Here is a 22,527-nt window from a genome sequence, read left to right on the forward strand (position 1 = left end):
GTTGTTGTTGTTGTTTTTGTTCTGAACATTGAGCTAGTCAAGCCCACCCCAGATGTTTGCATTTCTCCACTTTTGCCTAGAGATAGCTTTGAACACAGCCCTGGTATTGCCATCTTGGACTCAAAACTGGGTTGTTAAACATTTGGTGTGAAAAGGTATTCCTCATAGATTGACAAACAGTATAAATTAGGGTTTGACATTGTTTTGGTACTTACCTAGACTTAAGAAAGTGATGGAGAAAATATGAATAAAGCAGATCATTATGTTATATATATATGTATATATATATATATATATATATATATATATTGTCTTACCCCTCCCTTTCACTGTTCATCATCAAACATTTAATAGCCTGGCACATAGTTATTTTTCAGCTGATTTTCAGTCTCTATGACTCTTCATGACCCCATTTGGGGATTTCTTGGCAAAGATCCTGGAATGGTTTGCCATTTCCTTCTCCAGCTCATTTTATAGATGAGGAAACTGAGGCAAACGGAGTGAAGTGACTTGTCCAAGGTCACAAAGCTAAGATACTGGAGTGGTTTGCCATTTCCTTCTCTAGTTTACTTTATAGATGAGGAAACTGAGGGAAATAGCGTGAAGTGATTTACTCAGAGTCTCACAGGTAGTTTGTCATTCCTTTCTTCAGCTCATTTTACAGATGAGGAAACTGAGGCAAACAGGGTGAAGTAACTTGCAAAGGGTCACATAGCTTATCTGAGACCAGATCTAAACTCTAGAAGATGAGTCTTCCTGACTTGGGATCTGTCATTCTATCCAGGACCACCTAGCCTTACACACAATAGGAACTTAATAAAAGCTTATTCTCTTTCTTCTCATCATCCCTCTGCCTTCACCCCTTCACCCCTTCCTCAGATTGGCTAATTCCTCCAAGAAATGTTATTCAAAGGAGGACAGTCAGGCTATCCCTGTCTTCCTTCCTCTACTGGATGTACCCCTGTCTCGCTGGACTTTCACTACCATGATCCAATAGGGATACCCCCTAAAAGGAACTTAAAACAGCCATCAGAATTGTTATTCTAACCAGAAGAATCTCTTCTAGTTTTTGCATTTCCTGTATGTAGGGACACAATAGAAGAAATAATAACTAGCATTTATGTGCTGCCCCATTTTCTGTGTTTGATAAGATGGTTCATATCATTAAGTGTGTCTGATCACCCCTGTTATGAATTATATTCAACTAGAGCCCTAAACTATAATTAGGCTCAGCCTCCAGATTACGTATCTCATGGAGCATGGTCCTCAGCTCGGAACAAAGAGATACTCTAATGTAAAGAATACTGTAACACTGACGTACCATGGCCTTTAGGGATGCTATAGCTGGGATGACACTTTGCTTGGAGTTCACACCTTCTCATATACTAGAGAATTCACACTGGGAAGAAATCCTGTTGATGTAATGAATGTGGGAAGCCTTGGTCAAAGCTCACATCTTATTTGCCATGAGACAATTCTCATTAATACCACTGGATAAGGGTACTGTGGCAAAGCAGTGAAGGTTTTGGGGGAGATCAACGTCTAGAACTGTGGTTTCCCAGAGTCTACCAAGTTTAACTCAATCCCCTCCCATGCCCTGGACTTCCACATTCCCTGGTTCCTGTTTCCAGTGATGGTTTGCTGTCTACTTTTCCTAGCTTGGTCAGAAGAGTAATTTGACTAGAGAGGCTGTGTATTCCCCAGTATTCCCGAGGTTTCTTTTGGGAAAGTAAAGTCAGAAGAGAAAGGGGGACTGTGAAAAAGAGGAGAGAAGAATAGAGGAACCCCTAGGAGCCAGTAATAGGAATGGGGTTTGCAGGAATTCTTCTTTGTTACCATCATAAATATTCAGTATACCATGATCATGCATAATATTCTGTGTATTGAGGAAAATAAGTTTAAGCACCTCTGTCTAGATTAATTAATATGGGACAACTACTAAGAACTCAGAATGAAAAAGGAACTGCAATGACAACTAGTCGAAGCTCCTAATTTTGCAAATTAGGAAATGGGCCCAGAGACTGATTTTTCCAAAAGCAAGTGGAAAAAATTGGCATTTAAACCCTAATCTCCTGCTTCTAAATCTTAATGCTCTACTGATGTACTTTCCATATATGATAGCAATTGGTATAAGAAATTAATTGCAGGGAAGTTAGGTAACTCAGTGGATAGAGTGCCAGGTCTGGAGTCAAGAGGAGTTGGATTCAAATTTGGCCTCAAACACTTTCTAGCTGTGAGCCCCTGGGCAAGTCATTTAACTCTAATTGCTCAACCCCTTATTGCATTTCCACACTGTATTGTTTCTAAGTCAGAAGGTATGGATTTTAAAAAGGAGATGGAAGAAGAGAGTGAGATGATATTTGTTGGAACTGAGTTAACAAATGGAGAAGAAAAGACATAGTATTTCAGAAGAACATGGGCTCCCAGGGCAGATAATCAAACCTAGCTGAAAGCAGTAAGGAACCCTGAGGGAGAAGCAGAAAGCACCATATACCAGGCAAGGCAATCAACCGCTGCCACATTGACCACCATCTCCCTTTGCATCCTGATAGTGATATCCCAGAACCCTGAGCCTAAGAGATTTGGAAATAGGAGTGCTCTCACGAACCACAAATTTGTTTCTGATCTTCATGGCCCTCGTGGCCATCTATGAGGGGAGAAATCACTGTGCAAAAGGTGCCCATCTTTTTCATCATCTAGATTGTCATATTTATTGCCATATAATTAGGCAAAATAGTTCTTAATATTTACTTTAATTTCCTCTTAATTAGAGGTGAGAGAACCCTTTTCATCTTTGATACTGTTAATTTGATTTTCTTCTTTTCTTTTCTTTTTTTTTTTTGGTTTAGATTAACCACTACTTTATCTATTTTATTTGTTTTTTTGAAGTACCAGCTCCTAGTCTTATTTATTAGTTCAATAGTTCTTTTAATTTTAATTTTATTAATTTCTCCTTTAATTTTTAGGCTTTCCAATTTAATTTTTATCTGGGGATTTTTAATTTGTTCTTTTCTAATATTTTTAAGTTGTAAGCCCAATTATTGATCTCCTTCCTCTTGATTTTGTTGCTATAGGCACTCAGAGATATGGATTTTCCCCTGAGTACTGCTTTGGCTGTAACCCATAGTTTTTGATATGATAACATATCAGTAGGTCTAATTATACAAAGTCTTGAATCAAAGCTTGAGAAAATCAGTTTGCTTTGGCTCAGGGAGACTCAGTCATAAGGAAAAGTGCTGTTTTAAACATGTTTTGGTTCACTTTTTATGGTGTTGTTCACTTGTGTCCAACTCTTTCTGACTCTTTTTATGTTTTCTTGGCAAAGATACCAGAGTGGCTTGCCATTTCCTTCTCCAGCTCACTTTACAAATGATGAAACTGAGGCAAACAGGGTTTAGTGACTTGCCCAAGGTCACACCACTAGTAAATTCTTAGGTAAGAATTTAACTCAGGTCTTCCTGTCTGGAATAAGAGAGTTCAAATTCTATTCCTACCGCTGATGCTTAACTGTCCGTGTCACCTTCAAGAGCCTTAGTTTCTGCAAGTATAAAATGAGACAGTGTGAAGTTTTCCTATTCCATATTCCTGTGGCCTTCTTCTGAGACAGAATTTTCTCATCTGTAAAATGGGCTATGAGATTCTCATCTGTAAAATGAGAACTCAGAGGGTCATTCCAGAATTCAGACTACATCCTATAATCAATGTACAGCATAAAAATTCCACTAGTAAGATTCCATTGTCTTTTAATCAGCATAGTGGAGGTGACGAAGGCTTCATTCAAACAGTGGAAGTCTTTTACAAGAAGCTAAGTTTTAAAATCAGAAGGCCTGGGTTCAAATCCCAGTTTTGTCAATTGTTACCTGTGTGATTAGGTGGTTTAGTGGTCAGAGTATTCTATTTGGAGTCAAGAAGAACTAGGTTCAAACCCTGCCTCAGACACATACTTGCTCCCTTGGGCAAGTTACTTAACCTCTTCTTCAGTTCCCACATCTGTAAGTGGGGATGAAAACAATATGTACTTCAGCAAGGTATTGAGAAAATTAGAGAATATATGTAAAACACTTTACAATTCTAGAAGCGTTTTATAAAAGTTAGGTATTATCAAGAGCTGCTGTGGCTGTTAGAATTCTTCATCTATTAAATGAGGAAGTTGGAAGTTGACTCCAACTGTGAATTCTATGATATTCTCACAAAATTGCCAGATCAGGACTTCCCATTCCCCTTAAAATAGGGAAGAGCCCCTCGGGTGGTCATGCTGTGCTCTGAAAGATTAAAAGAAAAAGAAATGAGTGAAATAGAGTTTCACCCTCTACTATGGGCTGTGCTATAGCAAAATTGTGTTTACCCCCTATGTGCTGTCCCAGAGAGAAAGGGAGCTGACCTTTGGAGCATTTTGCTCCTGTCAAGTGATGTGGTATTGAATTGCCTGCCTCACAATGTCCCCACCATTGTGTTCTGATTTGATTCTTCCCTGTGGCACAAGCTTTTGATACAAATAGTGAGTTTTCTCTGGTCTCAGTCTCTCAGAGGAAGAGTGCAGCATCTCCTGCTCACTCAGTTATTTGGGAGTCCTTTGAGGGGTTTCAGTGTGCCCCATCTGCAATGCCATTGGCTTGAGTCCTCACTGGCTGTACCCCACCTTCCTACTGTTAGATACTTAACATCTATTAGCTTTTACAAAGGGATATTCACTTCAAAGGTTTATATAAGCAAGAATAAAAGTACAAATATTTCCCCCAACACCTTAGGATCATGTGCTTCTCTGCGCCATCTTATACTCTGGGGTAAATGGGTTGACTCTTGGTTGGTTTTCTAAACAGCATTGGTCATTACAGAAAAGGCTGGCCACCACTGCAGAAGAAACTGATGGAGTTTGAATGAGGACCAAAGCATGACTTTTTCACTTTACTTTCTTCATGAGACTTTTTTTCTGGTCTACAAAAAGTGTGTCTCCTTTCACAACATGAGGAACATGGGAATATGTATTGCATGACTGTAGATGAATAACCTATATCATATTACTTGCTCTCTGGGGGAAGTGGACAGGAAGGGAGAGAAAAAAACATGAATGGCAAAATGTCAGAAAATGATAACTAAAAATTGTGTTACTGTAAAAAAAATAAATGGCATTGACAGTTTCACCAAGATGTAATTCAAATGTGACATGACTGCCAGATGAGTCTTAATTCATCTACCCTTGACTATGCCTCAAAAGGTCACAGCTTGCCCCTTGCAATAAGGATGCTGGACTGGCTACCACACTGTGGCCTTTAACTGTAAAATTCCTGGAGGTCCACTCTCTGACCTTTGAAAATCACAAGGTCAAAGCCTCTAGATAAATCTCCTTTGACTAGATTGAAAGAGGTCTGGAAGGTGAGTAGAGCTAATGTAGATGAACAACAAGCAGCCCATTTTCATGAGGCCATATGGCTTCAGAGGGAAGAAGGCACAGGTAGATAAATAGATAGATAGATAGATAGATAGATAGATAGATAGATAGATAGATAGATAGATAGATAGATAGGAAGGAAGGAAGGAAGGAAGGAAGGAAGGAAGGAAGGAAGGAAGGAAGGAAGGAAGGAAGGAAGGAAGAAGATAGAGACAGAAATATAGAGAGAGATATGAATGTAGAGAAAGATGGATAGATGGATGGATGGATGGATAGATAGATGGATGGAGAGAGATTAGATAGATATTAATTGATTGATAGAAAGATAGATGACAGACATTTACATAGATAGCTCTAAAGATAAACATAGATAGATAGACACAGGTAGATAGATGTGTGTGATATATGTGGTATATATATATATATATATATATATATATATATGTCATTAAATTATCAACAAAGGAATCAAACTACCATACCAGAACCAAAGAGAAAATGTTTTAGAAGCAAGCTGATTTAGATGTTTTTTAATCGCTCTGAAGCCAATCAAGGAGCCTCCAGGTCACCACCAGATTAATTGACCAAAATCAATTACAAAATGTCTATACATGCTCCATTTTCTCCAGGACATTTTCATTACAAATCATAGCAATTCTCTCTCAGAAACAGCCCCTTCCATATAGGGAGACTCCTGTTAAGGCTTTCTGGGATTGTCATTCTGTTATATGCAAAGAGACATTCTGATTGCTTGGAAAGAATAAAATTATAAAATAAAATAAATCATAAATTTTTAGTGTGAGCATTTACACCTTGGAAATTGGCAAATGCTACAAATGAGCTTGATTTATTGTTTTGTTGATTGCCTAAGCTGAAGAAAATGATGGATAAAATGTTAATAATGCAGATTAAATTTTAAAATATATAATACATACATTTTTCCCCTACAGAGACTATGGTTAAACATTTACCAGGACATGTGTAATGATAATTGTCTTCCATTGTTTCAATAAGTTGTCAGATATTGCTGATTCTATACCTATATTTCTTACATTGCCTCCCTCAAATCTACTTACACAATAACCACCCCTGCCCATTTCAGAGTTAATCATCTCTTGCCTAAACTATTGGAACTGGCTCATAATTGGACTCAAAAGGTCACTGATTTGTACCTGGGAAAGTTCTTAGAAGTCATTTTGCCCAACCCCTTCTTTGAAGTCCCAACAATGACTTTTATATTCTTCTCACCCAAAAGGAACCACAGTTGGGACTCAGATCAATCCTTGGAGCAAAAGTAAGTAAAATTTCTCCAACTCTGCATCTTGGATTCTTTATTCATAACAATCCCAATCTGTGGTTGGATGATAAGTAAAGGAAAAATTAGAATATCCTGGCTCAAGTTCAGTGATAAGAACTTGAGACTTCTTGAAGGGAAGGACTGTCTTGCTTGGTTTGTTTCTTTATTTTTTTTCCAGATTAGGTTGATACAATATTCACTAATTGTTTTTTGGGAATTATGCCATCCATGTTCTCTCCTTCCCATCCCTTAACCCTCCCCAAGATGGCAGGTAATATGATATAGGTTGTACATGTTTTATTATACAATACATATTTCCATGTTCATCATCTTGTGAAACAAAACGCCACGTATGCTAGAGAAAAATTTTGGTAGGAAATAAAGTGAAGAATGACATGCTTCAATCTGCATTCAGACTTTATGAATTCTTTCTGAGGCAGTAGAGCATCTTTTTTTTTAAACATGATTCCCTTGGAGCTGTCCTGGATTCTTGCATTGCTGATGAAAGTTAAATCATTCACAGTTGATCCACATACATGATTGTTGTTACTGTGTATGTCATTCCCTCATTCTGCTTATTTCACTTGACATCACTTCAGGTAAGTCTTTCCAAGATTTTTGGTGATCATCTCATTTTTCCTTTCATTTGACCCAACAATATTCCATTGCAATCACATACCACAACTTGTTCAACTATTCCCCAATTGATGGGCATCCCTTCAGTCTCCAGTTCTTTGCCACCACAAAAAGAGCTGTCAAGACTCTCTCTGTCTCTGTCTCTCTCTGTCTCTGTCTGTCTGTCTGTCTGTCTCTGTCTCTGTCTGTCTGTATGTCTCTCTCTGTCTCTCTCTGTCTCTGTCTCTCTCTATATATAGATATAGATATAGATATAGATATAGATATAGATATAGATATAGATATAGATATATATTACAAGAAGGTCCTTTCCTCCTATCATTTATCTCTTTGGAATACAGACTTGGTAGTGGTATTGTTGGGTCGAAGCTTAGACACAGTTTGATGGCCCTCTGGGCAATAAGGACTGTCTTTTTATTCTTTTTTGTCTTTTCCCTAGCATGGATGCCTGGCACTTAATAAATGTGTATTCAATAAATGTTTATTCATAGCATGAATGATGCTTTCGATATTCCTGCTGGCCTCCCCTGATGGTGGAAGGGAAGTGAGTGAGGATAAGTAATAAGGCTCTGATTTCAAATTGTCCATCTAGGTAATAAATAAGAATATTTGGATTAGAAGCCAAGAAGATCTGGGTTCAAATCCTACCTTAGATACTTAACATGTGTGTGACTCTAAGCAAGTCACTCATACCCTCTCAGACTCAGTTTCCATATCTGTTAATGGAAATAATAAAGCATCTACTCGATAGGATCATTGTTAAGGTTCAGCTGTGCTTTGCAAAACTTAAAAGGCTATATTAATGGTAGCTATTATGGCCAAGGAAGGGAGAAACAGTCTCTCTTTAAAGGGTTAAGGCAGAGATAAGTCAAGAGTGGACTCCAAAATTCCCTCACTGCCCCTTTGAAAACTTTCTTCCAAGCCGATGGTGGTCGAGACCTCCAGTTGCTAAAACCCTCCCTGAGGTATACACAAATACGTCTGTAGTCTAACGATCAGATGAAAGCACCAGGAATCTGTGCATTCTTTTCAGGCTCCGGGTTTATGAAGACAGGGCATTCAAAGACAAAAACGAGCATAATTTATCTAACTCAAGTTCCACAGGTAAATGGTCACACAATCTAAGCAAAAATAATAAGGAGCAATTCAGGTGGTTTGGAAGCTGGAGTGGGCTCATTGTTGTCTCAGCGGGCATTCATGTGCAAAGTATGTTGATAATAACTTGCATTCTCTAAAACTATTATGCTCTGTGACCATCTGGGGGAAAGCAGCCAGGATAAATAGAGCAAAAACATTTGGGGAAAGTTTGTTTGTTTGTTTGTTTTTTAAGAAAAGAAAAAAATGCCAGCATAGTGGTCTTGCTTGCTACCACTTTAGAATCACCAGAATAATCTGGGGTGAGGGTTGGGGGTGGGAATCCTAATCATTTTATCTCTGGCCTCTCTAGTGTCAATTGGCCACAGTTCTGAGGACGAGGGCTTTTGTGACCATTTCCCACAGAAATAAGACCCGCAGAAATCTTGGAGTACCCCAGATTTTTCCCTTTTCTCCCAGTTTTTCCCCAAAAGTTATGCCAGTTTTTTTTTACCATTTTCCTCTTATAAAGCATTTGTGATAATAATATTTTATGTAATATTGATATTTCTTGTTCTTGACTCGGTTGGGCAGAATTGTGATGAAAAAAAATTACTTATGATAGCATCCAGATAAGTGTCTCTTTGAGGCAATTGAACCAGCTTTATCCCTCCTTAGGGGCAATTCTATTAAAGGAAGACCAGTATTCTCTTCATTTCTTAAAGAATCAGACAATTTCCTGTTGTAGGTCATTCTCCTTGAATCTCTGATTTTCACTTCCTTATTGACATTTGGGGGAAAATAGAGCTAAGTGAAAGTTGATGGAGTTATAGAACATGCGTGAGTGTGTGCCAGATTTTCTGAAAAACTTCACTAACAAAATGTGTCCAGTCCTTTTGTCTTAGCTCCTCATTTTCTTAAATTCTTTGGTCAGACTATGTCCCCAGGGACACAGTGGTTCAGTGTCCTGGAAATGATAGACCAATCCATTCAAAGAACTTGTATTTGTTGACACAGTCTTTGTCCTTTACCAAAGAAAGAGGGTTCCAAAGCCATGCTGAGAGTGCCTACACAAAGACAAAATAATGGCTGGATTCAGCCAATTTGGTGGGAAAAAGGGAAAGCTTTTAAAATCAATTATTTCTCCTTGCTTCAACCAAACAACCAGTAGACTGATTAAATTAAAATTAATTTAGGTTTTGTTTTGTTTGTTTTTGTACTTTGATTTAAATGCTGCTTGGTATATCTTCGCCTGCCCCAAAATATGTATGATTCTATATTTAACATTTAGGTATGTACATAAAGTTATAAAGTATAATTGCATCTGTATTATAGAAAGGAATTTAATAATAGCTTTAAGGTTTGTAATGTGTTTTATAAATATTTTCTCATTTTATCTTTGCAATAACACTGGGAGGTAGGTGTTATAATTATCCCCATTTTATATATGTGGAAGCTGAGTAATGAGCAATCTAGTGACTTGCCCAGGGTCCCACAGTCAGTACATGTCTGAAGCCAGAGTCAAACACCTGACTCCAGGTACTGTCCTCTATCCACTGAACCATCTAGATGCCTAAAAGAAAGAGGTAATGATGATAGATGGGTGAGGAGGACCAAGGGAAGTAGCACGACATCTGAGCTGGAGATCCAGGGTTGGAGTCAGATGAACTCTGAATTTATACTGCCTCTGACACATTTTGGTATGATACCTTGGATAAGTCACTTAATCTCTTAGTATCCCAAGATAGCTCTTCAAGATTAAACTTCACTCACCAATGGCTTGTAATTTCATTATTTTTTACCTCTGTTCCTTGGGCAAATCATATGCTTCTCTTTCCCTCCCCAATTTTTTCTTCCTTGATTTTATTTTAAATTAAATATATATCTTTAGATTGTGAAAAAAAGATTAAATTTCAGAGCAGTTTCTGATCTTCACTGATTCAGGGAATTTCCTCACTCAGATGAAACTCTAGGAATGGATATGTATGTGACTGTAGAGGCAGGGGAGCATGCACACACACACACTTATGGCTTCAGTTTTTTAGGGGGCTTCCATGTGTGGAAACTCCTTCCATTGATGTAGACATGCAAATTGACAATTTCTCATCTCCTGCCTAAGGGCACTGAGATGTAAAACTAGAACCTGAAGATATTTGACACCAAGGATACCCCAGTATATTACACAAGGTAATACATTTACTATACTGATGGTACAAATACCTTAAATTTTCACTTCCCTGAAATAGTTAAAAATAGTTCATGTATGATTTAATTATTCAAATATCCATTACATGCCTGTTATATGATAAGTACTGTGCTGGGTACCAGGTGGGTATCCATGGACAAAAATGAAATAGTTTTTATCCGTGAGCAGCTTAAATACTATTGGGGTGGGGGCAGAATCCTACATGTACACAGGTCAGTAAATGAGAAGTCATTTAGACAGAATAGGAGCTCTAACCATGGGAAGGAAATTCAGGAAAGAATTCAAAAGAAGGCAGCACAAAAGCTTAAACTGGAATTCTCAGAGACAGAGGGAAAGAAAGAAGAATTGTATATCCTGCTTGAGGGACAACCCATGGCAAGGCACAAGACTAGGAAAAGAACTGAAACAAGGAGCAAACTAAGGGTAGTACTATGAAATTAGTTTACAAAGGTAGCATTTGAAGCAAAATTGAGAATTATTTAAATGGAGGGGGTGTGAGGAATAGAGGAATCTACTTTATCCTCAAGCCAAGAAGAAGCCCTAGAAGATTTCCAAGGTCTGAGAGGGGATAGTAAGACCTGTGCCTTAGGAAGAATGTTTGGGCAGCAATGGAAAGTATGAATGGGAGGGAAGAAAGGAATAGGAAATCCATTAGAACTACTGCAATAATTCAGGCAAGTGGGTATGGGGGCCTAAATTTGACTACTGGCATGTGAACAGAGAAAAGGAAATGGATATAAGAAAGGTTTTGAAAGTAGAAATAAGACTTGGCATCTGGTTGAATAATGAGTGATTAGGACGGGGTGAATGTCCAATGATTCGTCAAAATATTTCCAAATTATTTTTAATCTCTCACGTCCTTAAGACAAACCTGTATACTTGTCTCCAAAGCATACTTGTATTTCCATGGTTTTGTTGACTTTCTTTCCATTCTTATTCTCCCCCCACCCAACAATTTTTTGTTTGGAATAATGACTTGGAATATCTTTGTTCCTCTTTCCTACCCATTTGAATATGAGACATCTTTCAAATTCCAAGTATATTATTCAGCTTCAGGCTTGATGACCACCAACCCAAGGTGATTCTTCTTTCCCCTAACTTCCTCTAGTAATCATTTTCTCTACCAGTCTTTTTCTATTCATTAAAAAAATCTAACAGGTGCCTGCTGAATTTCAGATTTATTGTCATCTGTATTGTTAGCTAGAAGGGAGTAGCATAGAACACTGGACCTGGGTACGAGTTTAATTCCTGTCTCAGACACTTACTTGCAAATCATTAAATCTCTCTTACCCTCAATTTCCTCATCTGTAAAATGGAAAAATAAAAACATTTGTTGCAAGAGTCAAATGAGGCCATGTGTAAAACATTTCACAAACCTTAAAATGCTCTATAAACATTCACTAGTGTTTCTCCACTCATTTCTTTAGTATGAATAATACCAATATTATCATTTGCCTAAAAAAGAGCATTTTACAGTGAACTCATTCAAGGTGAGTGCTCACACAGAAAATGGAAGAAATGCTACAAGGACATTCTCTCTGAAGAACTTAGATAATGATCATGAAACATGGCACAGGACCATCCATCGTGGTGTGCCCACACCAAAAAGATGCTCTGCTCTAGGAGTAAAGCAGAATTGTAGTAGCTCAAAAGAAATGTGAAATGAACAAATTTAGAGAAATCTCAGTCACAAATATTCATAATCATGCTCTTCACATCCAACCTGTGGTACAACCTTCCAAGCTTACATAGATCTGATCAGCCACAGTTGGACAAACCGTACATTAACCCCTACGTTGTGATGTCATTTTGGTCTTCTTCAAATATGAAGGACAACAGCCAACCGATTGTACCAAACTCACCATATTGTGTATTTTCAAATGAAATGATGTATTTATTTTGGGTATGTTTATTTGTGCACCTGTGGTCTCTCCCTAGAGAATATAAGCTCCTTGAGGTCAGGAACTGTTTCATCTCTGCTATTGTGTTCCTCCAATGTTAGATACCCAAGTGCGCATTAATGCTATTGAGTGATTCATCAATTGATTAAATGGGTGGATGGATGTTAGAATCTTTGTGAACTTTACAAGAGAATCCCACCATTAATATTATAATCATTATTAACCACAGTCTCTTGCTGATAAGTCATTGAATTCTCCTTAACCTGAATGCCATAGAATCATAGGTCTAGCAGTAAGGGCTTCTCTTTTTTGAGTCTCAGAGTGATTAAATGACTTGCCCAAGATCATGCAGATAGTGAGCATCAGAGATAGCCTTTAAATTCAGGTCCCCCAGCTCTAGAGCCAATACTGTTCCCAATCTTGCAAAATACAACCAACTTAGGAGGCCTCTGTGATACACAGTGGAAAGAAGAGTCACTGAACTTTGGGTCCTTTTCCAATTCTCTCTCTGCCATTGATTGTTCAGATGACTTTGAGCAAGACCCAAAACCTGTTGGGACTGCAACGACCTTATCCCTACAATGAGGGAATTGGATTAGATGACCTACAAGTTTCCTTTAAGCTACTAAAAATTCTTATAATTAGGTGGTCTCTACTGATAAAGAAAATATTCAAGGGAAATGGAAATGCATCAGAAAAACCGTACCACTGAGAAAAAAACATGACTGGTTTCTTGTTATGGATACCCAATCTTATCTGTCTGTCTTGGTGGCTATGGCGACCCAAGAGAGGTGCCTCAAGGTCGCAATGTTGTCCCTTGTCTTTATTCAGCAGGATTTGACCAGTGTCTGGTGTTTATCTACTGGTGTGTGCCAGCTCAGATAGATTAGCTTCTTGTAATTCTTTCCTCCACTTTTCCTTCCCCCGGAGGACACATCTATATCAAGGCTCTGTCTAATTACCGAGTAGGTGAAGAATAGAAATTTGTTAGGCAACCCTTGTTCTCACTGTCAGGAGCTTTAAAGAGCTCGATACCAGCTCTATCATCCATCTCTTGTTTACCCTCACATCAAAACAGATCAAAGAAGCAAAGATTGGTGGCCACAGAGGCGGCGACTTCCTCGCAGCTCACACATGCTGCGTATCAGAGAAATATTGTGCCACTTCTTCGGGGCTGACATTGAAACGACATTGTAATCCCGGCCATCTGTCTTCCTTCTCTAGATGTCGATGAATGTACAGTAGTGAATGGAGGCTGCCAGCAGAGCTGCATTAACACTGAGGGCTCCTTCTACTGTGAATGTGATATGGGATACAGACTCCATGCTGATGGACGCACCTGCATAAGTGAGTAAATATTAGAGCCAGCTTGAAGCCCTTTCCAATGAAAATCGACCTAGCCACGTGGGGGCTCTGGGGGAAGGCTTGTTCTTGAAAAGAAAAACCTCCATAGAATCTATCCGTACTTCACAAATACAATGCTGCTCCTTGGTCTCAAAAATAGTTGGTCTTAAAAAGGAGACAGTCTCTGTGGGATTTCAAAATGATCTCTTTTTCTTTTCAATTGCTCATCTGAAAGGTGTGGCTTAGTCAAAATGGCGCTAGATTGGGAGCTGTTGAAAACCTGTCTAATGGACTGCAGAGTTAACAATAACCATATTTCTGTAATTTCTGCTTCTGCTGATTCGTAGAGGACCTAGGTTCAGATCCTGGTCTTGCTATTTCTTAGGTGACCATGGACAAGTCACATCTTTTTTGGGATACCAATAATATTACTGATGATATCAAGTATAAATGGTTCATCACTGATCAGCAACTGAGTTTTCCTTGCCAACCCCCTAATCCTTTCTGGGTTTGGTTTGGTTTTGTAAAAGGAGAGCTTTGGACTAGATGACCTCTGAAATCCCTAGAAATGCACGGTATTGCAAATATGATGGCCTGATGTGTCATAACTTTCTACTCTACCAATTCTTTTCTGGCTATTAAGAATTTATTAGGTGCCTACTATGTGTCAGAAATTATGATAAATATTGATAAAGAAGGCAAAAAACAGTCTCTGTCCTCAGGGAATTCATTTTCTCATAGGGGAGGCAATATGTAAATAACTAGATACTTAGAAGCTATAGATGGAAAGAAATCTGAGAGGGGAAGGCACTAGCAGTTGAGGAACCTAGGAGGGACTCCTGCAGAAGATAGGTTTTGTGCTGAGACTTGAAGGATGCTGGAGAAACCAAGAGTTGGAGGTGCCAGGTCAAAACAATCCAGGCTTGGAAAATAGTCAGTGCAAAGGCAACGGGATGGAAGATGGAGTGTCTTGCTAGATGAACTTCAAGTCTCATACCTAGAAGTCCAAAGATATAATAAAACAAGCCCTCTTTCCTACTTCAGTAAGTGAGGTGAGGCAAGGAATTAAACTGAAGAGTTCAGAAGACCTGAGTTCAAATCCTCTATGAGATATATCTGAGCTGTTCAATCCAGGTCAAATCAGTTAACCTCTCCTGAGCCTTTATTTCCTCATTTGTTAATGAAGATAATCATAACACCTCCCTCCTAAGCTTGTTTGTAACAATTACATTATAAAACATAAAAAATTACAAATTATATCATTATATAACATTGTATATCACAAAATTATAAAACATACAAAACATTTCACAAAACTGAAAGCACTACATAAATGCTAGCTCTTAGATCTTCTGTGATGGCCCTATAATCATTAAGTGAAGGATGAGGACACAGTTGCTCTGCCTGTTCAGAGGGTAGAAAAATGTACTCAAATTGTTTTTGATTCCTTTTTTAAATTCTGTTAGAAGTGTAATATTTCACTTCTTCTGATGGACCCACATGACTTCTTTGGAAGCACATGTAATTGGGGCATATTAACTTGTCTATTCAAACACTGGTTTCTAATAGCTAGGAAGAGACTTTTGGAAATTTGACCAGGGTTACCTAAATACTTCTTAGCGATCCTCTCTCATCTTACAAGGTCACTTTGATGAAATGGGGGAGGTTTGAGGGACAAGAATTCTCCCAATCAAATCTCCATTTGAAAAATGAGAAAGAAACAAAGAAGCAATGAGACAGGGAGAGACACAGAAAGAGAGAGACAGAGAGAGATCCTGAGAGACAAATGAACTCTCCTCTTGTATTCAGGGACTCATTGGCAAAGCTGCAAGTAGAAATGAGCTCTCATGCTTGATAGCCTGATATATATGCATTACCATTTCCATCTAGTCCAATCCAGTTGGGTAGTATGAAGCCTGCTTTAGAGAAAGGGTGACATATAATGTTCATAAAGAAGGATTTCCCCCTTCTGTGACTGGATTATTGGCTTTCACTAAGGGATTTCCCCTGACCTTTATGGTCCATGGCTGTTGCTGTTTGGCCAATGTTGGCACTATGATTTCTCTCCATCACATAGTATTACAGACCAACAATGCCAACTGATATGATATTGAAAGGATATTAACCTTGAAGGGAAGATCCAGTGAATTACAGAATCTAGTTCACTCCAGCTCTGTGTCAATTCTTGCTTCTGGTTTTGAAGAAATTTTCTGGACCAGATCTTCAAAAGTAGTAGTCCACTGTATTCAGAGGATCATAAACCTAGAGTTGAAAGAGACTTGAGACATCATCTAGTACAGTGTCCTTATTTTACAGATGAGGAAACTGAGTTTTGGAAAAGCTCAGGATCCCACAGGTAAATATATAGGAAGGGCAGTATTTGAATCTAGATTTTCTGAATCTAAATTCAGCACTCTTTCTACCATGTCACCCACTGATATTTTTAAATCTTTTTCATAAGGCACCATAAGAACAATGAATGCCAAATACTTATTTTCATTTGAAATAATAGACATTTTGAAAATCTGGAGATTATTTGGATTTTAATTCATCAGAAAAAAACAATAAATTTCCTCTCACCCTTTTTCTTGCATCCATTTAAAATTTAAGTTTCAATGAATGTTGAAAGTATTTATTTCAAAGGAATATAATACACGAACCTTTCTTTTTTCCTTTATATCCCTTAAAGAATTATATTGCCTGGGTCTAGTTACTACAGTAAGAGTTGTCTTCATACAAAGGTTTATATAAGATGCCTTAAAAGAAACAAAGTTTGCATATTTGCAAAAATTTCTAAGTATTTATCCCTCTGGATGCCTCTGTGTTCTTTACATGCTTTTAGTAAACCTGTTCTATAATAGTGTTTTCTGATCTTAATGGTTACAAGCCTAGCGGTCTTTGGGAAAGATAGGAGTCAAGTTCTATAGTTCCCAGAGAAGATATATGATGGGGGGCAATTAATCATGCAGTTATTTTTAAAAGTAATCCCTGAGTTTATAGCATGATAAATGGAATCTAAGGTTACTTTAATTCATAGGTTACACCCATTTCCCCTCTGGTATTTCTAAGACTTTCTTGAAGTTAATTTTAGACTTAAGATAATTTTTATGGTCTGGACCTAGTTGTCAGACAGGGATTATACCAAAATAATGACACAATAAAAAGATATATTGAAAATTAAATAAATGTTATTTTGTCAACCCTTAAAAGATTTTAAATCAATTTCCAAAATTTGAGTGGAAATAATTGATTAAATTAAGTTTGAGGCAACTTGTCCAATCAGTGAAGTTGGAGTGATGCAATGGGAATTTAATCATCCCATACAATTAATAAGGTAAAAGAGTTGGGGACGGGTAGTTCAAATGGAAGGGTAGAAAATTCTTCACAGCCACATGTGAGATTCCATTAGTTTAGAAGGAAGCAGGAATGGGGAACCTGACTAAAGAACCAGAAAAAAAAAGGAACCTACCCAGAGTCATGATGGTTTTGGCTATCTCATCATGTGAGAACTATGACATTTCTTAGAGGAAGAGAGAAGGAAGCCAATGAAAACACCAGGAGGCTGTGGTGGTGGTAACAGTGTGAGCAATGGAAATCTTATCCACAGCCATAGAGAAGAGGCTTTACTTGTTCCTTCTTTCCATCTTTGGGTGTCATAAAACAGTAGCCGCTTATCTTCTCTAGCCACTTCTTATTCATGTCCATCCACTTGAGAAGAAAATTCTGTATACTCAAGATGGAAAGTTAGCAATCAAGATGATATAATTAGTTGTGTTGAACTAACACCAACACTGGTACATTCATTCATAAAGGTTTTGCCTCCATGCTTTATGATGGTATACAGGTAGCAACCTTGACCCTACACCTTAGTAGTCTTTGCCAGCTGTGAAATGAGTTGATGTCACTTTGATGTGGCCAAACTATGTAGAAGTTTCCCAAAATTTAACTAGACTGACACTTGGAAAAATGAAGTTGATTCTGTTTTGGGGTCTACACTCTAAGTCTTTCAACATGATTGAATGTATTAGAGTTTACCCTTAGCTGGAATAGTCTAGAGCAGTGATGGTGAACCTTTTAGAGACCAAGTGCCTAAACTGCATCCTCACTCCACATGTGATCTGCCCCCTTAATCCAAACAAGAGAGGGAGGAAGCACTCATATTGGGCTGCTAGGCAGAGGGGTGGGTGAAGTGAGAAATGTCCTCAGGCAGGTGGAGAGGGATAGGGGAACAGCCCCCTCTGGCACATGTGCCAATGGTTCGCCAACACAGGTCTACAGCAACTACCATCCTCTTTCCAACATGATGAACCATGGCATTAGGACTTTAATCATGACACGATTAGTGCTCATCTATCTTCACTTTTATTTATCATCATGATGGCCCATGTTGTGAGTCTCCTCCTTAGTCTTCCAGAGAGATTTTTGGTGAAGTCGGTTAGGGCCCCCCAATGAGTCTAGGTAGATTTCCTCTTGAGACATCATGTCATATAGAAGAGATTATGTTTCTTCTAATTGGCTTCAGAAGAGTAAAACAGTCTAACAATTGAAGTCATCTTGAAGTAGAATGTGTAGCCTTGGAAGACTTTAGCCACACTTTCCTGGAGATCTTCAACTAATGACCGAATAACCACTTGTCAGTCATGTTGTAAAAATGACTGAACTATACAGCCTCAGAAGTTCCTTCCAAATATGAGATTCTTTGATTCTTTCTTAGTCAGGCATCACATTTGCTTTGCCATTACTTCCATTCTTCTGAAGCCAAGCAGAGTAAGAAGAGTCCCTCTTCCATGCGGTACCTTTTGTATACAGCAAAAATTCACAAACTGTACACTTGCAATATATTTGACATTTCTGAGGGAAACACAGTTTTTATTCAACATTTAAATAACACCAACCTTAGTTTCCTCACCTGTAAAAAGGGAATAATAATTCTTATTCTTTTTTTTAATTTTTTAATCATTTATTAATATTTATTTTTAACATGGTTACATGATTCATGCTCCTACTTTCCCCTTCACCCCCCGCACTCCCCCCACCCATGGCCGACGCACATTTCCACTGGTTTTAACATGTGTTCTTGTTCAAGACCTATTTCCAAATTGTTGATAGTTGCATTGGTGTGGTAGTTTCGAGTCCACATCCTCAATCATGTCTACCCCAACCCATGCATTCAAGCAGCTGTTTTTCTTAAATGTTTCCTCTCCTGCAGTTCTTCCTCTGAATGTGGGCAGCATCTTTACCATAAATCCCTCAGAGCTGTCCTGTGTCATTGCTTTCTGCTGGTACAGAAGTCCATTACATTTGATTTTATCATAGTATATCAGTCTCTGTGTACAATGTTCTTCTGGCTCTGCTCCTTTCGCTCTGCATCAGTTCCCGGAGGTCTCTCCAGTTCGCCTGGAACTCCTCCAGTTCATTATTCCTTTTAGCACAATAGTATTCCATCACCCGCATATACCACAGTTTGTTCAGCCATTCCCCAATTGAAGGACATACCCTCCTTTTCCAATTTGTTGCCACCACAAAAAGCGCAGCTATGAATATTTCCGTACAAGTCTGTTTATCTATGATCTCTTTGGGGTACAAACCCAGCAATGGTATGGCTGGGTCAAAGGGCAGGCATTCTTTTATAGCCCTTTGAGCATGATTCCAAATTGCCAGCCAGAATGGCTGGATCAGTTCACAGCTCCACCAGCAATGCATTAATGTCCCAATTTTGCCACATCCCCTCCAGCATTCGTTACTCTCCCCTTTTTTCATTTTAGCCAATCTGCTAGGTGTGAGGTGATACCTCAGAATTGTTTTGATTTGCATTTCTCTAATTATTAGAGATTTAGAACACTTTCTCATGTGCTTATTGATATTTTTGATTTCTTTACCTGAAAATTGCCTATTCATGTCTCTTGCCCATTTATCAATTGGGGAATGGCTTGATTTTTTATACAATTGACTTAACTCCTTGTATATTTGAGTAATTAGACCCCTGTCAGAGCTTTTCGTTATAAAGATTTTTTCCCAATTTGTTGTTTCCCTTCTGATTTTGACTACATTGTTTTTGTTTGTACAAAAGCTTTTTAGTTTAATATAATCAAAACCATTTAATTTACATTTTGTAATTTTCTCTAACTCTTGCTTGGTTTTAAAATCTTTTCTTTCCCAGAGATCTGACAGGTATACTATTTTGTGTTCACTTAACTTATTTATAGTTTCCCTCTTTATATTCAAGTCATTCACCCATTCTGATTTATCTTGGTGTAGGGTGTGAGATGTTGATCTAAACCTAATCTCTCCCATATTGTTTTCCAAATTTCCCAGCAGTTTTTGTCAAATAGTGGATTCATGTCCCAAAAGTTGGGCTCTTTGGGTTTATCATACACTGTCTTGCTGATGTCACTTACCCCAAGTCTATTCCCCTGATCCTCCTCTCTATCTCTTAGCCAGTACCATATTGATTTAATGACTGCTGCTTTATAGTATAGTTTAATATCTGGTACTGCTAGGCCCCCTTCCTTCACATTTTTTCCCATTATTTCCCTTGATATTCTTGATCTTTTGTTATTCCAAATGAAATTTGTTATAGTTTTTCCTAATTCAGTAAAGAAGTTTTTTGCTAATTTGATAGGTATGGCGCTAAATAGGTAAATTAATTTGGGTAGAATTGTCATTTTTATTATGTTAGCTTGTCCTACCCATGAACAATTAATAGCTTTCCAATTGTTTAAATCCAGTTTTATTTGTTTGGAAAGTGTTTTGTAGTTGTTTTTGTATAATTGCTGTGTTTGTTTTGGTAGATAGATTCCCAAGTATTTTATATTGTCTAGGGTGATTTTAAATGGTGTTTCTCTTTCTACCTCTTGCTGCTGTGATGTGTTGGAAATATATAGAAATGCTGATGATTAATTCTTATTCTTTTTAGTCCACTTGTTTTTATATATGTAACATAATATATAACATAGCATCTATATATAATTTGTTTTAAATATGTAATAAACTAGAATAAATATGTTTATCCAAGAGAAATGAATTCACATTAGCTATGTCCAAATATCTCTCATTTTTTTCTCCTCCCTCTCATTCCCCCTTCTCAAAAAGGCGAGTAATATGATGTAGATTGTGCCTGTATTTTCATATGATATATATTCCCCTATTTGTCATGTTGTGAAGCAGCTTACACTAGAGAAAAATTAATGGAGAAAATAAGGTAAAAAATTGTATGTTTCAATTCTGTATTCAGAATTTTTCTGTTCTTTCTATAGAGAATAGCCTTTATCATCATGAGTCCCTTGGATTTGTGCTGAATCCTTGCCTTGTTGATAATAGTTGTCATTCCATAGTTGATAATCATACATTATTGTTATTACTGCATACAACATTCTCCTGGTTCATTTCACTTTGCATCACTTCATATAAGTCTTGAGTTTTGAAAAAGTTAAGAAACTTAACCAAGGTCCCACAGGATTGCATGTGTCTGTGTGTGTGTGTCTGTGTGTGTGTGTGAGATTGTGTGATCATTCTGTTTGTCATTTCTTAAGGCACAATAGTACTCCATTACAATCATAGACCACTACTTGTTAAGCTATTTCCCCAGTTGATGGCTTCAGTTTCCAGTTCTTTGCCACCACAAAAAGAGCTGCTCTAAATATTTTAGAACATGTAGTGTGAACACTAATAATAGTTATTCTTGACTGTCACACTGGGTTGTTAGTAAGGGAAGAGTTTTAGAAAATTATTAGTGAAATTAAACTTTTTATATGCTTAAGATATGAGTTTCTAAGGAATCAAAATTGTGATTAGATCGTGGTTAATGGGGACACGATTAGGGATGTAGACTCTAAACTATCACCCTAGTGCAAATATCAGTAATACGGAAATAGGTCTTGATCAATGAATGACACATGTAAAACCCAGTGGAACTGCGCATCGGCTGTGGGAAAAGAGGAGGGAAAGAACATGAATCATGCAACCATGGACATTTTTTCTTAATTATCAAGAAAAAAATTTTAAAGTCCCTCACACACACACACAAAAATTGTGATTAGAAGAACAGTAGAAAGGCATAATGGAATGGACAAAAGAAGAATGAAGTGCCTACTGTTATTCTCCACCAAGGAAATATTATAAGAGACAATCTCAGGATATATGGGAATAGGAAAGGAGATGATTTATCCCTTATCTAAACTCCTTTTAAACTTATGACATTTATAATATGCCACTATTCTGGCTTTTTTGTTTGTTTTTGTACATGACTAACTTTTCTTATGGACTGTATCTTTTATAAGGGCAGAAATTTTATCTCAACTTTCTCTGTACCTCCCATACTTCCCAACACAATGCATTGTGCATAAAAGTTGATTGAATAAATGACATTAATCAATCTTGGCCAAATAATGAACATGAATGCAATACAGAAATATAGTGAGAACGACATAGATTTGGTAAATTTCATGTAAAAGCAAAAGAATTAAAATGCTGCTTCTATCTAATTGAAGCATGTTTAAAAATAAATCTGGAATTGATTATAATATCAAAATGTCTATAATTGTACATAGAATGCTTTACATTGTGGGAGGAAAATATCTGAACATAAGGAAGGTTCAGAGGTTACTAATCTAGACACAATTAACAATTTCTTCTAATAAATATGCTGTATATTTATATATTCTTTCTTTCAACAACCTTG

The 22,527-nt window shown here is 37.5% G+C and overlaps 1 protein-coding gene across 1 annotated transcript in view; it reads left to right on the plus strand.

Moving 5' to 3' along the window:
- Positions 1–22,527, plus strand: part of MEGF6 (multiple EGF like domains 6) — a 784,368-nt gene that overhangs the window by 521,215 nt on the left and 240,626 nt on the right. Inside the window, 1 exon segment of the mRNA XM_044669545.1 lies at positions 13,728–13,850. Within this exon segment, the coding sequence (XP_044525480.1) occupies positions 13,728–13,850 (123 nt within the window).

This window comes from Gracilinanus agilis, chromosome 3 (genome assembly GCF_016433145.1).
Source record: "Gracilinanus agilis isolate LMUSP501 chromosome 3, AgileGrace, whole genome shotgun sequence".
Lineage (NCBI taxonomy): Eukaryota > Metazoa > Chordata > Mammalia > Didelphimorphia > Didelphidae > Gracilinanus > Gracilinanus agilis.